The 16757-nt window shown below is 43.7% G+C and overlaps 1 protein-coding gene across 1 annotated transcript in view; it reads right to left on the reverse strand.

Annotated features, from left to right (window-relative positions):
* Positions 1–2852: 2852 nt before the first annotated feature.
* Positions 2853–16757, reverse strand: part of LOC122802395 (DNA topoisomerase 1-like) — a 498452-nt gene continuing 484547 nt past the window's right edge. The window contains exon 18 of the mRNA XM_044072020.1: positions 2853–4032. Within this exon, the coding sequence (XP_043927955.1) occupies positions 3930–4032 (103 nt within the window). The 3' untranslated portion in view covers positions 2853–3929. The remainder of the gene's footprint in view (positions 4033–16757) is intronic.

The raw sequence follows: 16757 nt of genomic DNA on the forward strand, positions 1-16757 counted from the left end.
AGAGCAGCTCCTCCCTAACCCAATTCAAGTGCAACTTGGACAATTTGATGTGAAACTGGAAATTCATTCTTGGTTTGGCACCTTTCTATGGACACAGGTAACCTATAAATGGCTCGTCTCCTAGTCCCATGCTTACACTTATCAAACTTGTCAGAGATTTGGGATGCATGGCTAGGCTTAAAAAGGCCCTTGTGGTCATTAGCCTAGTAAACACCCGTGAACCTAGGAGAGGCGACTGAACTCCCACCCTCCAATGTAATGGTCCCAGAGAGAGATTTGGCCATTCCTTTAATCAAGTCCCTCCTGAGACTGGTGAAGTGTGCCAAATAACTCAGTAACTGAAGTGCAAAGGTTGCTGTAACATAACCCTTCCCAAATCTGTCCATCACTCTAGACTCCCTGTTAGGGGTGTGAACAGAGGAACTTTAACCTGCCAATTCCTTCTTTGTGGCTGTCACATCCATGGCATTAATTAGTACTCCTTTGCTCCCAAACTCACTTATCCTTTGCTGGTGCCAGAATCCTGTCTGGTCTTTTGAGGATTGGTCCAACGGAGTCAGGTTCCTTCCACACCTGCCAAGAGACCAAATCAATAAGCTGGTCAGCAAGAGGAGTAACCCAGGAGGTAGACTGACCAGCACCAAAGGCTTTGAGGAATGTTGATTCATTTTGGGAAGGGTTATCAGTAGACCAACCAAAATTACCTCTCTTTAAAGGATCACTAGGATGTCTCCAAAGAAGCTATCAGGTGATGATCTTGGGGTCCCCCCTTCATCAAAATCAGTATCTTCTGTGACTGACTATTGGAACGAGCCCACGTGCCTCCTTTTGCACTTTCTCTTCCTAGGGACTTTCAGTGGGACGTTCTGTAGAAGTATCAGAAGATATCAATATACCTTGCTGGGTGACCTGGAGACTTCGGGGTGGCTGTCCTTGTGGAAGAGGTGGAGACCCAGGATGCAAAGACATGTAGGTTTTGGAGCTTGTGTTAGAGGAGGTAGGAAGCGTCCTTTCCTTTGGAGCAGAGAACATTCTCTCCACTACCTCGAAGGCAGAATGCCTCTGAGATAAAGAAACCGATCCAAGAAAACATGCTTCTGTCGGCTCCTTCTGGCCCAAAGGAAAACCACTCTAAGCAGGCGTCAGAGCCGAGCTGTTCAGCACCAATGCTCTCAGGGGAGAAAACTGCTCTAGTAATGTCAGAGTAGACTCCATCACCTCAGATCCGGTGGTGATGCTATGACTCTGACACACAAAACAGTTACATGCAAGAGATGTTATTGGCAAAAATACAGGGATCTTTAAATTGGATATAAATGGATCTGGGATGCTCGGGTCCAGAAGCTCCCAAATCTGAGAAGGAGAATGGACTGGAGGGGTTGCGTTGATAAAGGGCTCTGGATAAGATGGGGTCTAAGCTAGAAGAACCCGCATTTGAATTTGCAGAGAGGAATTTTCTGATCTTATCTAGATCATCTTCTGTTAAGACTTCTGGAGGATTGTGAAGACTAAGAAATGGAGGTGGTCCTGGAATGTTGATGCCTTCCTAGGTATGGGGATGAAAACAGAGAAAAATTTATCCAGTGTTGGAGGAGATCGGATCCAATGTTCAATGTGCTTCTCAGGATCCGATTTAACTTTCTGATCCAAGATTTTGCCTTCAGATCCAAAGGGATCAGATCAGAGGATTCAGAAATTTTTGGTGGAGGTGCCACACTCTAAGCAGAGGAGGCTCGACTGCTTCGAGGAGTGCTTTTTAAAGTCTTTTTTATCCAGTCTTTTGAGGGTGTTTGAGCCCCAGATGCTGCCTCAGATGAAGTAGTACAGTAATTCTCGTAGAATGGTCTTATTTCTATAGTCTACAAGAGCTCGAAGATTAAGCCTTGCAAATGTCGAAACTGGAATCCAAGTGGGGTGGGCCCAAATAATACACACAGACGTCTTATGTGACAGATAATGGTACTTAAAAGGCTGCAGGCCTTGCATTTCTTAAAATACATGGGTTTATCGACCATCCTGTTTGGTAAAAAAAAACGGGGAAAAAAAAAAAAAAAAAAAAAAAGGGGAAAAAAAAAAAAAAAGAAAAAAAAATATATATGGATAAAAATATTTTTTTTATATGGAATTACCAGCAATGGTAAGGAAAGATTACCTCTAAAGGTAAAAAAGAAAGAACTTAAAGGAAACTACCAAAGGTATATAAAATATGCACTAATAACTATAAGAAGGGCAGAGGGGTAAATGATAAAGACAGAAAAAAGAAAAATTCTGCTTTTACTCAGAGGGCTAGTAGTGAACACTTCTATATGGGGAGGGGGCAAATGAGACCTGAAGTAAGGAGGGGGGGGGGGTTAGTGAATTACGGGTAAGAAAGGAGCTCAAGAGCTTTCAATGTTTCAACAACCTAGAAAAAGCGAATCGGATTCAAACCCAATGGTTGAGGGGCAGATGAGAACTGACATCAGATCAGATATGTAACCTACAGGAAAAAGCCCCAAAAGATTTGAGGTATGAATACTTCCAACCATTATAGAAAGCAGAGCTCAAAAATTTGACAGCAGGAAGTGTGTACATTAGAAGAATGGACATTTTTAAAAAGTTGCTGTTTGTGGTGGTGATGCAGTCTACTGTGGGTGTGAGGTACATCAAAACTGATTTGAACAAAAATGACACTATTCTACAGGGTAAGCACCACAGCAACATAAAGTAAATGCATCCTAACACTCAGGTTGCAAAAAGCCTCTGCCATCCTTTTCTCCCTTGATAATACAGTGCTGATGCGAAAAACACCAATACAAAAATATTACAATACTGAAAGATTTAGCATACAAATAACTAACGTACACAATTTGTTATGAGTAGTTTGAAATTTATTTTAAATAAACCTAAAATTGATTAGAAGGGACATCATGATAAAAAATGAGAGAACAGCAGTAAAATGAAATATGGGAAATGAACATTGAACACTTACAGTAAGCTAAACAAATTATCTAAAACAAATGATTAAGATCCAGAAAATGTTCACATTAAAATTCTTGTAAAATCCTAATCCGTTTCAAAGGAAAATGCTTTCCAAGTCTTGAATTTTAGACTTTTTTTCTTTCTTTTGCTTGGGCCAATGTTCGCTTCCCTCAAACATACTGACCAGTAAAACTTTTTATCTTCACACAATAAGATATTTTCAAGTAAAAAGACTGGGTTAAAATAATTAAAAAATATGGTCCAGACAGAAGTATTTTTGTTTTAAACATTAACGGGTACAATGAAATAAAATGGCTGATGGGAAAAGCTTTCTTCAACAGATTTAAGTTTATGAACCTTCAATATTCTACACAAATCCTTAACATGTAAGGATGCAACTGTTTAAATATTTAAAATAATTAAAAAAAATTCACATTTAAAAGGTACCCCCCCACACACGCACTATGCTGGGAAACCACTACTCCATCATTTTATTTTAGGCACCTGTCACTTCTACTTTTGATGTTTGTCCCTCATGACAAAAAAGCCTTGAAGACTTTGATTTATATCAGTGACAGACTGCAGAGGTACACATTTTTCAGTCCTTAAAGGGTGGTTAGGAATTCATCATTTTCTATTAAAATATAGAATTCATTGTGAAATCCTAGCTCTAAAAACGTACCAGCTTAACAGAGCTGTACACAGCAGTGAAGGAAAGATGAAAATACTTCCCATGCCATCCTGTTACGCAGTGAACAAGCCAAAATCAGCAAAAAGCTATCCACACGACAACCAGCACATCTCTCTATTAAACTGATACTCTTAACGGGATTAGTTGCAATATTGCTACTCATTCAAGGGACAGGCAAAGCTCACAGTCTCACCCCCCCCAACTTCACATCTATCCACCTCCTTCACCCCAAGCCTTCCCCCACAGTCATATCTGGGATTACTAAAATAAAATACATTTAAAATTCATAATCAATTTCCGCCATATCAATGGCCCAGGCAAACTTGTCTCGCTGGGTTTTGTTGTAGATCTTCTCAATAGGAACACCCCATTTTTTACACCTGCAATAGGGAGAAAACAAAGTTTAGGAACAATGCTGCAACTCTGCTATAATGGTAAACAAAATTTCAATGGTATATACACAATACTGCTGTGCTGACAACTTACCATAAGTATAGATGTTTGAATGCAGGTGTTTCTTTTCATTGGGAATAACTTGTAGGGATCTCTGGAATAACTTGTAGGGATCTCTGCCACTAGTTGAGTGCAACTTATGACTTGACTTTCACAGAAAGCTGAGCACACTTCTACAACTAGGCTGACATTACCTCACCTCAAATGCCTTCCTGTATCTGGACTACAGGTGGTGTCTGAAACTGCCATCTTTGGCACCCCATTCCCCCAGACATGACAGAGCCATGCCCGCATCAGGTGCTGCCAGTAGAGATTGCTCCAGAGACGCATTCTACAAGTTAAAGTCCTCCTTAAGTAACTTAAACAAGTAGTGGAGAGGACCAAGGTTACAGGTGTGGAGAAAGGATGGGGTGCATATGTACACATTCCTGCCAACCATGGGCTCACTTTGGTACTGGGGATGGAATGAGTGTAAATACAAATACAAGTTGCCTGCACAACTGTATTATGGTCTTTGTGGGCCACTGCTGCATTCATGGAAGATACCAAAACTGGTTGTGTAGCTGCTTTTGCTTGAACAAGGACTGAAGGATGCCCTTTACGACAGCAGAGGCAAATTCATCATTTTCCCATATATTTAGCTTGCAGTGGTTTGAAAATGTGAACCAAGGAGCAGATGGCTACTTCTAAAACATATTGAGCACTAACCCCTTTCAGGGTGACAGTGACAGTTGCAGTATCCTTGTTGAATGGAGCCTGACTATCCTGCAAGGTCCTGCCATGGGTCATAAAGTTTACAGTGTGCTGGCTATTTACAAATTGTCTGTTTTGTTACTGCTAACCCATTTTCTTTTCTGCAAAGTAGGCAAACTTATCGGATTTTCCAAATAATTCAGTTCCAAGTAGAACCTCAACTGTCCATGCTCAACTAGGGAGTGCAGATCTTTTCTTCCGCTGGCCCAGGGATTAAGGAGGAAAAAGGGAAAAAAAGGCTGAGCAGTCTGGTTCAACATGACTGCTGTAATGGCATTTGGCATGAGAAGGGTTAGTGGGCAGAGTCACCCTGTCATTATGGAATTAAAATAATAGCTCACTGCATATGATCGTATAGAATGTTCTGTAGGTCAGCAGAAGTGATGGCTACCCGCAAAAAAAATCTGCCCCATAAGAAACTTTAGATGTACAAAAGTGGCTGGTTCAAATATTGGTAAGGTTATTTTTTCAAAAAAATTGGATCTAGGTCCCAAACTGGGAACACTTTCATCCTAAGAGAACTCTGACTTGATTTGCTTGCTTTGGGTTTCCTTTGGCACCAGAGGGAAAAAAATAGAAGTTATGTACTTACCATAACTTGGCATCTGTGTTGTCCATTTTCATTCTTCCTGAATGATGGGTGTTCTGGAAGCAATATCTGATCTTATGCGGCCACATTTCCAAAACTTTGGATCAGAGTCTTGAGCTCCTCACTCTTCCCATAATGCACCATACTACTTAGATAGAGCTTGCTGCCCTACTACCCAAATAATTATAGGAACAGGACAGAAGAGGTTTGGGGCTCAAATCTAGAACCTGTGTTTTCCAAATTCCTCCAGGTAACTTCTCGAAGACCAGGCTGAGGTATGGATTGGGGGGGGGGGGTGAAAATGGACAACACAGATACCAAGTTATGGTAAGTACATAACTTGGTATATCTGATTATGTCCTTTTCATTCTTACTCATTGATGGGTCAGAGTCCACAGCTACAAAACCCTCAAGGAAAGATATGCTGAAACACTGTCAAGCCAAGATGCTCTGCTTCTGAAGACCATATCCAATTCGTAATGTGAAACAAAGGCACAAGTCTTAGACCATGTGGCTGCAGCACAGATTTCATCAAGTTAAGTTCTGCTCCCCTCACTCTGGAACAAAATCCCAATCCATGTTAGGCAGAGCCCCTCACTGACCCTCTTCAAGAGGGATCTTGACGAGTGGATGGGAGATCGTAAGTTTATCCCTGGGATCTCTTCTGTGTCCCTGCTTGACAGAGGTACAGTAAAACTAACCTTAAAAGGGCTACCTTCTGTGACCTACTATACAGAGGCACAGTCAACTAACCTAAAAGGGTGGCGAAAGCCAAACGCACTCTGTCTAGGCTTATAAATGCCCTAGGGCAGATAGCCTAGTATCAACCTATGAACATGCAGATGATGTAGCCATAGATCTGGAAGAATGGGCTTTGGGACGTCATGGCAATTAAATGCCTTTTGGAAATAAATGAGGGAAATACAAATCATTAATCCATTTAGCCAAGATAGTTTTGGCAACTGCATGACCCAAATGATTTGGTGAGACAGATGCAGACAGTTGGTCAGACCTTCTGTACTACTTTGTTCTGTGTAGACAGAAAGTAGTTGCTTACAAACATAAGAGACAAAACATGCATTCAGCTTTATTAGAAAAACTGGGAAAAAAAAAGACTTGCAAATGAATTGACTAACTAATGTTAGATTCCATGGCTACCTTAGGCATAAAAGGAAGGGTTGGGTTCATAAAGACATCCTCCTGTCTTTGTGGAATATGATACATAGAGGAGCCAATAACACTTGAAGTTGATGCATTTAACGGAAGTAATGGCTACAAAGAGTTTCTTCCAAGACAGGGTCGCAAATGTCACCTGGAATTTTTTTTTTTATTAAGACCCTGAACAACAATCATAAGATCCCAAGTGGGAGAAGGATCTTTTTGTTGTGTGGGGGGTAGGTCTGAAAAGAAACATTCCTTTCATAAAAGTTTTACATAACCAAGAAGTTGAAAGCTGAGAGGAAGATCCTGTACCAGTCTGAAAACTGGATATGGCAGCCAGTTGAAGTCTTACGGTAGAAAAACTGACTCCTTCTTCAAACAGACTGCTGAGAAGGAGATGAGAAAGGAGCAATGCTCTCCTTCACAGCCCATATGGAAAACCTTTTCCTACTTGCTGCTGTAGACCTTTTGGTGGCGTCCTTTTGGAAAGCCGAAATTATGTCATGGATTGGAGAGGCAAGCCTGGACCTTCTCATCACTGGAAGTGAAGAAACCATGCGGTCAACTTAAGGGTGTGGAAATTGGGGTGCTGAAGTTCTGATGGATGAGACACGAGGGTCTTGGTTGGATTCCATTATACATGGAGGATATTTCAGGTGAGACTAAAGAAATGGGAACCATACGTGAGGACAAATGAGAATTACTGAACGCTTCAACCTGCTGGCTTTCTGTAGATTTTTTGGCATCAATGACGGGGGGGTAAGCATACAGGAGATCTGGGGTTCAGTTGTGAACTAGAACATCCCTTTGGTGACTCCCATGGAAGAGGGATCAGAGTAAAGTACTTGCTGCATTGGTCATTTACAGAGAGACGAAAAGATTGCAACAAGGCTGTTCCCAACGGCTAAAAATCATGTCCAATACTGACTGACTGAGGGACCACTCGTGAGGAACCAGAATGGACCTGCTGAGTTTGTCTGAAAGTGTGTTGGTTCTCCCCAGAACGTGCGTTGCAATTAGAAAGCAGCTTGAATAGATTGCTCATTCCCGAACCCTCATGGCCTCTCTACATAAAGGATAGGATCGGGGTCCTCCTTGTTTGTTGATGTACCAGACCACTGACCTGGTTGTCAGTTTGTACAGCAATAGTCCCTACAGGAAGAATGTCCTGAAAGGCTTGCAACATTAGAAAGACTGCACTCATCTTGCGGACCCTGATATGCAGCTTGGTCTTGCAGGGGGAACCATGTTCCTTTGACCATCTTTCCTTTGTAATGCCCCCCCCCCCCAACTGGGAAGTCGCTGTGCCTATTGGGGGGCAGCCTGCCCAGAAACAGGTTGTTTGACTGCATCCACTACTGGAGAGGATGTTTGCAAAGCAAAGTCAATTTGAGAGGAACAGATAGAGGCTGGTAAAGAAAGGACCACTGAACCGCTGAAGTCCGTCGCAGAACTTGCATAAAAAATCTTGACAAGGGAAAGAATAGTGTAAAGTCTTACCATAACCACAGATGTCCTTTTCTTCCATATTCCAGTATTGACTGTGGGATCCCCTGCCTCAGGTGACCCAAACGTCAGCTCCTATACAGAAGCTTTAAGCCTGGTTGCTGCTAGTATGTGGGACATCACATGCAGGGTCTTAAATGTGACATCTGGATGCAGAGACCTCAGAACTGACTGCCCAGCTGGACAGTAGTCTAAGTGGTGCCAAATGATGTCCTCCAGATAGGTTTAATGTAATGAAGGGGAATAGGTGGGAGGGAAGAAATACTGCAACATGGAGAAGGACAACTATGGTTATGGTAAGATTGTACACAACTATTCCCATGTTGCAGTATTCCGACTGAGTACCACAGTTCAAGGAGGAAGAAGGCTGGAGGAAGAGGTTGCAGTTTCCAGGAATTCCTGCAGGACTGCCCTTGCAAATCCTGCTCTGGAGATCAGGTCCAATTTGTAATGTTTGGTAAAGGTATGCACAGAGGACTACTGTGGCTGCCTCAAGAATGGTAGTTGTGTCCATGCCCTTGAGGAAGGCCCCAGCGGAAGCCACAGCTCTTGTACAGTTGTGCCCTGACCCCCACGAGGTAACTGTTTCCCATGACAGGAGTAGCAGAAGGTGACAGTTTTCCTTATCCAGCATGAAATGGTTTGTTTGGACACCACCTTGCCCAGGGCCCTGGATTGAAGTACACACAAAGCTGACTGGACTGATATGTTTGGTTTTGTCCAAATAGAATCTTAGTTGTCCGTGGACATCCAGGGAGTGAAGTATTCTCTCACTGTCATTCCTTGGTGAAAGAAAGAATTTGGGTAAGTAAATAGACTGAGTGACAGCTCATTGACCACTTTGGGCACAAAGGAGAGACTGGTGCGCAGGATCACCCTATCTTTGTGGAAGATAGTGTAGGGTGGTGATGCCATTAGCGCTTGAATTTCTGAAACCCTTCTGGCTGAGGTAAAGACTACTAGTAGGACAGTTTTCCATGTGAACATCTGCAGAGAAACAGAGCCAGCTGGCTCAAAGGGAGCAATAGTTTAGGTCCCAAGGTGGAGGAATAGGTTTCCTTGGTGGCCTACTGTGGAGAACCCCTTTTAAGAATAGTTTGACATCCAATCTGGAAAGTAGAGGTGGGTCCATAGATAATAAAGCAGGCAGAAATGGCAGGTAAATGGACCTTCACTGATGAATATGAAAGGTCTGATTTTATGAGCTCACACACAGGCTAGGACTAGGGGAACATCCACTTGGAAGGGGTCCTTATGCCTTTGGAGACATCATCTGGAGAAACTTTTCCATTTGGAAAGAAAGGACCTCCTGGTATTGGGTTTCCTGGCCTTCTGCAGGATAGACAGCACGTCCTCAGTGTAGCAGTGTCTGAAGGGCATCAAAGGTTTATCACCCAGACTGTTAAGCAGAGCATCTCCAAGTTTGGGTGAATCCGAGATCCCTTCTGTTGTGTGAGCAGATCCACCTTGTGAGACAACTTGCGGTGACGGCCTTTGGCAAGAGATTATAGAAGGGGGAAGTACAGTTGTGTACACTTACCATAAAGGTAGATGTTAAGTGTAGTCACTGTTGCAGTCATTACATTTCGGTAATCTGCTGGCAGGTTGCCCTCAGTTGGCCTGATTAACAAAGTCTTGGGTCCTGCATCGGTTGCAGTCCCTTCTTCCATGACGTCAGGTCGTCAGGGGTACAAAACATGCAGCCGATGTCATTACCTCAGTTTTTCTTGCCCCAGATGTCAGGTGTCCCCTGAATGGGGAGCAAAATATAATCTTAAAATACAGCAATATGCCTCCAATCAAAAGCAAATACACCAAAATGGCTTTTAAGCATAGGAACAGAAAGTAGAGGCATAGTCAAGAGAAACAACAGGGGGGCTGGAGGGAAGGAGGTATAGTCAGAGAAAAAACAGGGGGGCTGGAGGGAAGAAAGACTAAAGAAAATGGCGTTGGCTGCATGTTTTGTACTCCTGACAACCTGACGTCATGGAAGAGATGACGGCAGCCGATGCAGGACCCAGGACTTTGGGATTTGGGCCGAGTGAGGGCAGCCTGCCAGCGGATTACCCAAACATAATGACTGCAACAGTGAAACACAAACATCCAGGACTGCAACAGTGAATACACTCTAATATCTACATTTATGGTAAGTGTACACAAAGTACAGTTTTGTACCTACCATAAATGTAGATGTTCGAGGATCCCATTGCTGCAGTCCTTACTATTGGGTATAGTCCGCATCCAGTCGGCCCGAATACCAGAGTATAAGGCTGACGTCGGTCAGGGCGCATTAGACTGACGTCAGTACGTCAGGGTACTAATGCGCATGACCGACGCCATATCCTCAGTCTTTTCTTGCCCCAGATGTCAGAAGACCCTAAAAAGACAAGGCCCAAAATACCTGCACCAAAAATATGTACAAGATATACAAGGACATATACAAAAAATATAAGCATGAAACCTCACCTACACAACCACCCCTAAACACAGAGGGGAAGGAGGGAGGGTAAATTGGACTGCAGCAATGGGATCCTCGAACATCTACATTTATGGTAGGTACAAAACTGTACTATGTTCTTCGTTCCCCATTGCTGCAGTCCTTACTATTGGGTAGAATCCCAAAGCAGAGGGAAGGGAGGCTGGCAAATCATAAAGAAGCAGGAGCTGACAACATGCCTTGCAAAACAGCTGTGGCAAAACCAGCCCTAGACTTAGAGTAGATAGGAAGGTGATAATGCTTAGAGAAAGTATGCACTGAACTCCAAGTAGCTGCTTCCAAAATATCCTTAGTTGCCACCCCCCTTAGAAATGCTGTTGTAGTGGCAGCAGCCCTAGTGGAATGAGGCCTAAACCCAGCTGGAATCTCCTTGCCATGATGGGAATAACAAAATGCAATGCAAAAGCCAATCCACCTAGAAATAGTTTGTTTTGACACAGGCTTGCCCTGCGAACTCAAAGCAAAAGAAACAAACAACTGCTGAGACTGCCTAAAATCCTTAGTCCTGCTTAAATAATAACGCAATTGCCTGTGTACATCTAAAGTGTGCAAAATCTTTTCCCCTTTATCTTGGGGGTCTGCATAAAAAGTAGGCAAATGAAGTCTGGTTTAAAGCCACACTAGAAACCACCTTAGGCATAAAGGAAGGATTAGTACGTAATGATACCCTATCCTTATGGAAAATCAAAATGGCTCTACTGCCATAAGGGCCTGCAACTCAGACACCCTTCTTGCAGAAGTAATAGCCAACAGAAAAGCAGTCTTCCATGACAAGTATTTCAATTCAGCAGTAGCCGAGGCTCAAAAGGTTGTAGAGTAAGTTTTTCCAACACAAAATTGAGATCCCAAGCAGGAGTAGGAGCTCTACGGGGGTCTTATATTCTTTGCCCCTCTAAGAAACTGCTTGAACAAAGGATGTGAAAACAATGGTGGGTCACAATCATAGTGAGCTGAAATCGCTGCAGCATGAATCTTAATAGAAGAGAAGGACAAACCTTTGTCCAATAACTCAGTAAGGTATTGAAGAGCCGCACTCAAATTAGGCTCAGAAACCTGCAAATTCTTTGCTGCACTCCAAAATAAAAATCTCTTCCATTTTTCTGCGTACACTTTCCTTGTACTAGGTCTTCTAGCTTCCATAATCACATTTAAAACTTGTTGAGGAAGTTGAGACCTGCTGTGTTTCAACACAGAATATGCCAGGCTGTTAGATGAAGAGAGTGAAGCTTGACATTGAGCAGATGACCATCCTGCTGTGACAATAGATGAGGAATCAGAGGCAAAGGCCATGGAGGCTTCCTTACCAGACTCCGTAGTAGTGGGTACCAGTGTTGCCGAGGCCAATCTGGAGCTATCAAAATCATCCTTGGCCTGTCTTGTCTGACCTTTAATAGTACCTTTGGAAGAAGAGGTAGAGGAGGAAAGGCATACACATGAAGGTTTTTCCAACTGAAAGACAGAGCATCCACTTTCCAAGCTGTGTGATGAAACCCCTTTGTGCAATACTGTGGCAGCTGGTGGTTTAGTGGAGAAGCGAACAGATCTATGTCTGGAGTTCCCCATGACACTGTCAATGTTTGAAATACATGAAGATCCAGTTTCCACTGTGGGGATCCATGATTTGTCTGCTTAACACATCTGCTAAGGAGTTCTGTGCTCCTGGCAGAAACCTTGCCTGAAGAGTTAGTTGCAAGCTTAGCGCAGTCTCCCATAAAATCATTGCTTGCCTGCATAGAGGATAAGAATGTGTTCCCCCTTGCTTGTTGATGTACCACATGACAGTTGTGTTGTCTGTTAGAATCAACACCTGCCCTGGAAGAAGTAACTCCTTGAAAGCCATTAATGCAAACTGGACTGCTAACATCTCCTTCATGTTGATATGTAGATGCAGTAGTCTGGCAGGCCACATGTCTTGTATCCACATTCCATTTAGATGAGCTCCCCAAGCAATGTCCGAGGCATCTGTCGTTAAAATCTGACTCGCCTCTGGCCGGGTCACAGAGAGTCCCTTGTTTAGGTGACATTCCTGAGCCCACCACAAAAATTCTTTTTGAAGGCAAGGTATTATTTGAATGACCGTGTCCAAATCCTGGCAGTGCTGTGTCCATACATTTTTGAGATACCATTGTAGCTTCCTCATATGCAGTTTGGCATTGGGAAGCACCAGAATACAAGATGCCATGAACCCTAATGCTTGAAGGACTGTCCTTGCAGTCAGCACGGACTGATGAGATAGTTGATGGAAGTAAAGTGATAGACTCTGTTGTTTGTCCGGGGTTAAAAAGGCCATCTGGGCTGCTGTATTCAGTCTCACACCCAGAAAGCACATGTCTTGAGAGGGTACTAGACTGGACTTTATTTCGTTCACAGAATACCCTAGGCATCTTAGCACTGCTATAACATGTTCCAGATGCTGTACAAGGTCTTCCTTTTCTTGAGCCAGAATCAGGCAGTCGTCCAAGTAAGGATAGATTTGAATTCCTTGAAGCCTGAAGTAAGCTATCACTGGAGCCAGAACCTTTGTGAATACTCTGGGCTAAGTAGATAAGCCAAAGGGCAATGCAGAGAACTGATAATGAGAATTTCCAGCTCGAAACCGCAGATACTTCCTGCAACTTAGCCTGATAGGCACATGAAGGTAAGCTTCCTTGAGATCTAGAGTTACCATCCAGTGATCTTTGCCCAGCAGAGGTAAAAGCTGTTGTAACGCCAACATCTTGAACTTGGGAATGTCCAGAAAAGTGTTGAGGAGAGATAAATCCAAAATTGGTCTCCACGTGTTCCCTTTCTTTGGTACTAGGAACAGGCGAGAATAAAATCCTAGGCCCCTTTCTGATACAGGGACTGGCTGAATGGCCCCCATCTGGAGTAATTGAGAAACTTGCTTGTGAGCCTCTTTTCTTTGTGGAGGAGGAACGTCTGGCATGCCTTTGAAAGGGGGCATTGTATGGAAATAAAATCTGTAACCGTGGTGAATGATATCCAACACCCATTTGTCTTGAGTAATTAAATCCCAATTTGCTTTGAAAAGAGACAGTCTTCCTCCCAAAGGAGCTGCCAGACGGGAATCTACTGGCAGCTGAAAAGACAGGTCATTGGGTCTGTTTACGAAAGGACTGACCCCTGCCCTCACCAGAAGTCTGAGCAGGCGAACTCCCTGTTCTAGGCCTAAAAGAACCTTGAGCCCTGCCCCTACCACGTCTAGACCTACCCCTAGACTGAGAATCATAAGCAGGATATATCCACCCCTTAGCCGGCCAATTTCTACTAAATTTCGGTGGCTGCACCTGCAAAAAATCTTTAACAGTTTGCATAGACTTAGCTTTGTCCTCCATTTTCTTTAAAACTGCTTCCACAGGCGATCCAAACAACACATCAGACTGTAAAGGAGCATCCAAAATCCTTGTCTTAACATGCTCAGCTAAATTCTGATCCTTCAACCAGGCATGCCTGCGAAGAACAGAACTAGTAGCGGCCACCCTCGAGGAGGCTTGGACAGCATCAAAACCACATTGCAAAGAATGCTTACCCACTTGTTCAGACACATGAACCAAATCCAGCAACTCTTTACACTCAATACCTCCTGCCAAAGCATCCACCTTAGATTTCAATTGTGAAAGGAGGTAATTCTGATATTTTAGCATGTGAAACTGACAATTCAATGCTCTCATGGCTAAAGTGGAAGAAGTATACACTTTCTTTCCCCACCTATCCAAAGCCCTTGCCTCTTTATCAGTGGGAACAGGATTTTTAACCACAGAAGCTTTAACACCTTTAGGCCCTTGAGAAATAGTTTCTGGGTCCGCCCTAGGACTCTTAAACAAATACTTATGAGCTTCGGGCACCCTATAATACCTATCAGGCTTAACAGGAGCAGGAGGCAAAGAGTCAGGGTTCAGGGAAGCCTCTGCAAAACATCTTCCACCACATTCAACACAGGAGGAATAGCTAAGGGCCTATGCTGGGGTAAAACAAGAATTCCCTAAGCCTTTTCCTGGAATCAGAGTAATCCTGGCCTTCCCATTTAAAGTGCTCCCTCATGGAATGCAGAGTCTCTGAAAATGAGAAATCCTCAGGAGGAGTAGCTGTAGGAGTGGAATCATCCACATCAGAATCAGAATAAGTAGGATACTCCTGCAAGTCTTCCGCAGAAGACCCTGAAGCCTCTGAACACTGTTCAAAACAATCAAACTCTGGTTCCACCCTAGGCCTCTTATCAGGGGGCATAGAACCTCTAATCATAGTAATCAAATCTTCTGCCATTTTAAGCATATGTTTCTTAGGTACAGAACCCGAAATGCTAGGAGAAGCCCCCACTGAAGCTAAACTAGGCCTACCTCTCAAAGAAGTTTTGGCAACAGAAGGAGAGGCTCTAACTACCTTGGGAAGAGAGGGAAGAACAGTCACCTGAGAAGCCCCTCAGCCTGGCCTACCTCCTGAGAAGGCACATCCTGTAACAGTAAAGATTCTGCCTGGGACTCCATGGAAACTCCTGGCAAAACCTCTGGCTCCACTGAGCCTCCTAAAGAACCGACGTCCGGGACTGCCGGTTCATCAACCCTAGGCTTCGCTGTTTTGTCCTTGCGCTTCTTGCGAAGCGGGCGGAGCATCCGACGGCATTTTATAATTGCAACGCTTCCCAAACACTAACCTGGCACAGTCTAACCTCCTCTTAATAGTGCGTTTGTTAAACCTAGCACAAGAGCGGCAACCAACAACGCCGTGCTCAGGCCCTAAACAAGGTATACACAAGGTATGGTAATCCCTATGAGGTATCTGTTTCCCACAAGAAATACAGTTATTCACTTTTTCTGACATCCGGTAAAATACTGAGGCAAGAAAAAAACAAAATGTTCCCCAACGGGGTACTTAGCCAACTCTGTTTCGGTCTGAAACTCCGGTTTCGGAAAGATTTCAGAACGCCAACCTGCACTCGCAAAACTGCTTCTGCATCGGACCACGCGGCAAAAAAGACTGAGGATATGGCGTCGGTCATGCGCATTAGTACCCTGACGTACTGACGTCAGTCTAATGCGCCCTGACCGACGTCAGCCTTATACTCTGGTATTCGGGCCGACTGGATGCGGACTATACCCAATAGTAAGGACTGCAGCAATGGGGAACGAAGAACATCTGTACTATGTTCTTAGTGTTTCACTGTTGCAGTCATTACATTTGGGCAGATTCCCAAAGCCATGGTTGGGATAATGGATTTCTACAGCATTAGGACCAGCTATAAGGCCCTGCAATACAACAGTGGCAAAGCCAACTCTGGATTTAGAGAAAATTGGTAAATGGTAATGCTTGGTGAAAGTATGAACTGAACTCCAGGTAGCAGCTTCTAGAATATCCCTGGTAGGAACATCTCTGAGAAAGGCTGTACAAGTAGATGCAGCCCTGGTTTATGTTCCACATAACTGTGGTGTTGTCCGTCTTTACCATTAGTTGTCCTGGATGAAGGTAGTACTTGAAGGCTGTCGGAGCATTCTGCATAGCTAGCATTTCTTTTTGATTGATATGTAGGTGCATTTGATTTGGGCTCCATTTGCCCTGAATGCACTTCCCTGCCAGATGAGCCCCCCATGCATAGTCTGATGCGTCTGTAGTCAGGGTTGGGCGGCAGGGGGTGGTGTGAATGGCAGTCCCTTGTTTTGGTGGCAGGCCTCTGCCCACCATAGGAACTCTAGGCTTAGGCAAGGTAGGATAGGAATCATTGTTTCCAGGCTGTGACCATGTTGACTCCATAAACTACCACTGATGTTTTCTCATATGCAGTCTTGCATATGGAATTAGAAGAATGCAGGAGGCCACAAATCCCAAGGCTTGCAGTATTTGTCATGCAGACAGGGTTTTTGTGGCCACCTATTTGAAGTAAGTCACCAAATGAATTTGCTTTTCTGGCGTAAGGTAAGCCATCTGGACAGTTCTATTCAAGCTTGCACCCAGGAATGTAATTTTTTGAAAGGGTACCAGTTGTGATTTCTTTTCGTTTATGTTGTACCCTAGGCAAGTTAGAACCCTTGTTACAAATGCCAGATGTATAAGTTTGGCCTGGTTTTCTGCCTGAATTAGACAATCGTCCAGGTATGGATATATATGAATATTTCTTTGCCTGCAAAATGCAATTACTGGAGCCAGACACTGTG

The sequence above is a fragment of the Protopterus annectens genome, chromosome 5.part0, assembly GCF_019279795.1.
Source record: "Protopterus annectens isolate FY-2018-M chromosome 5.part0, PAN1.0, whole genome shotgun sequence".
Lineage (NCBI taxonomy): Eukaryota > Metazoa > Chordata > Ceratodontiformes > Protopteridae > Protopterus > Protopterus annectens.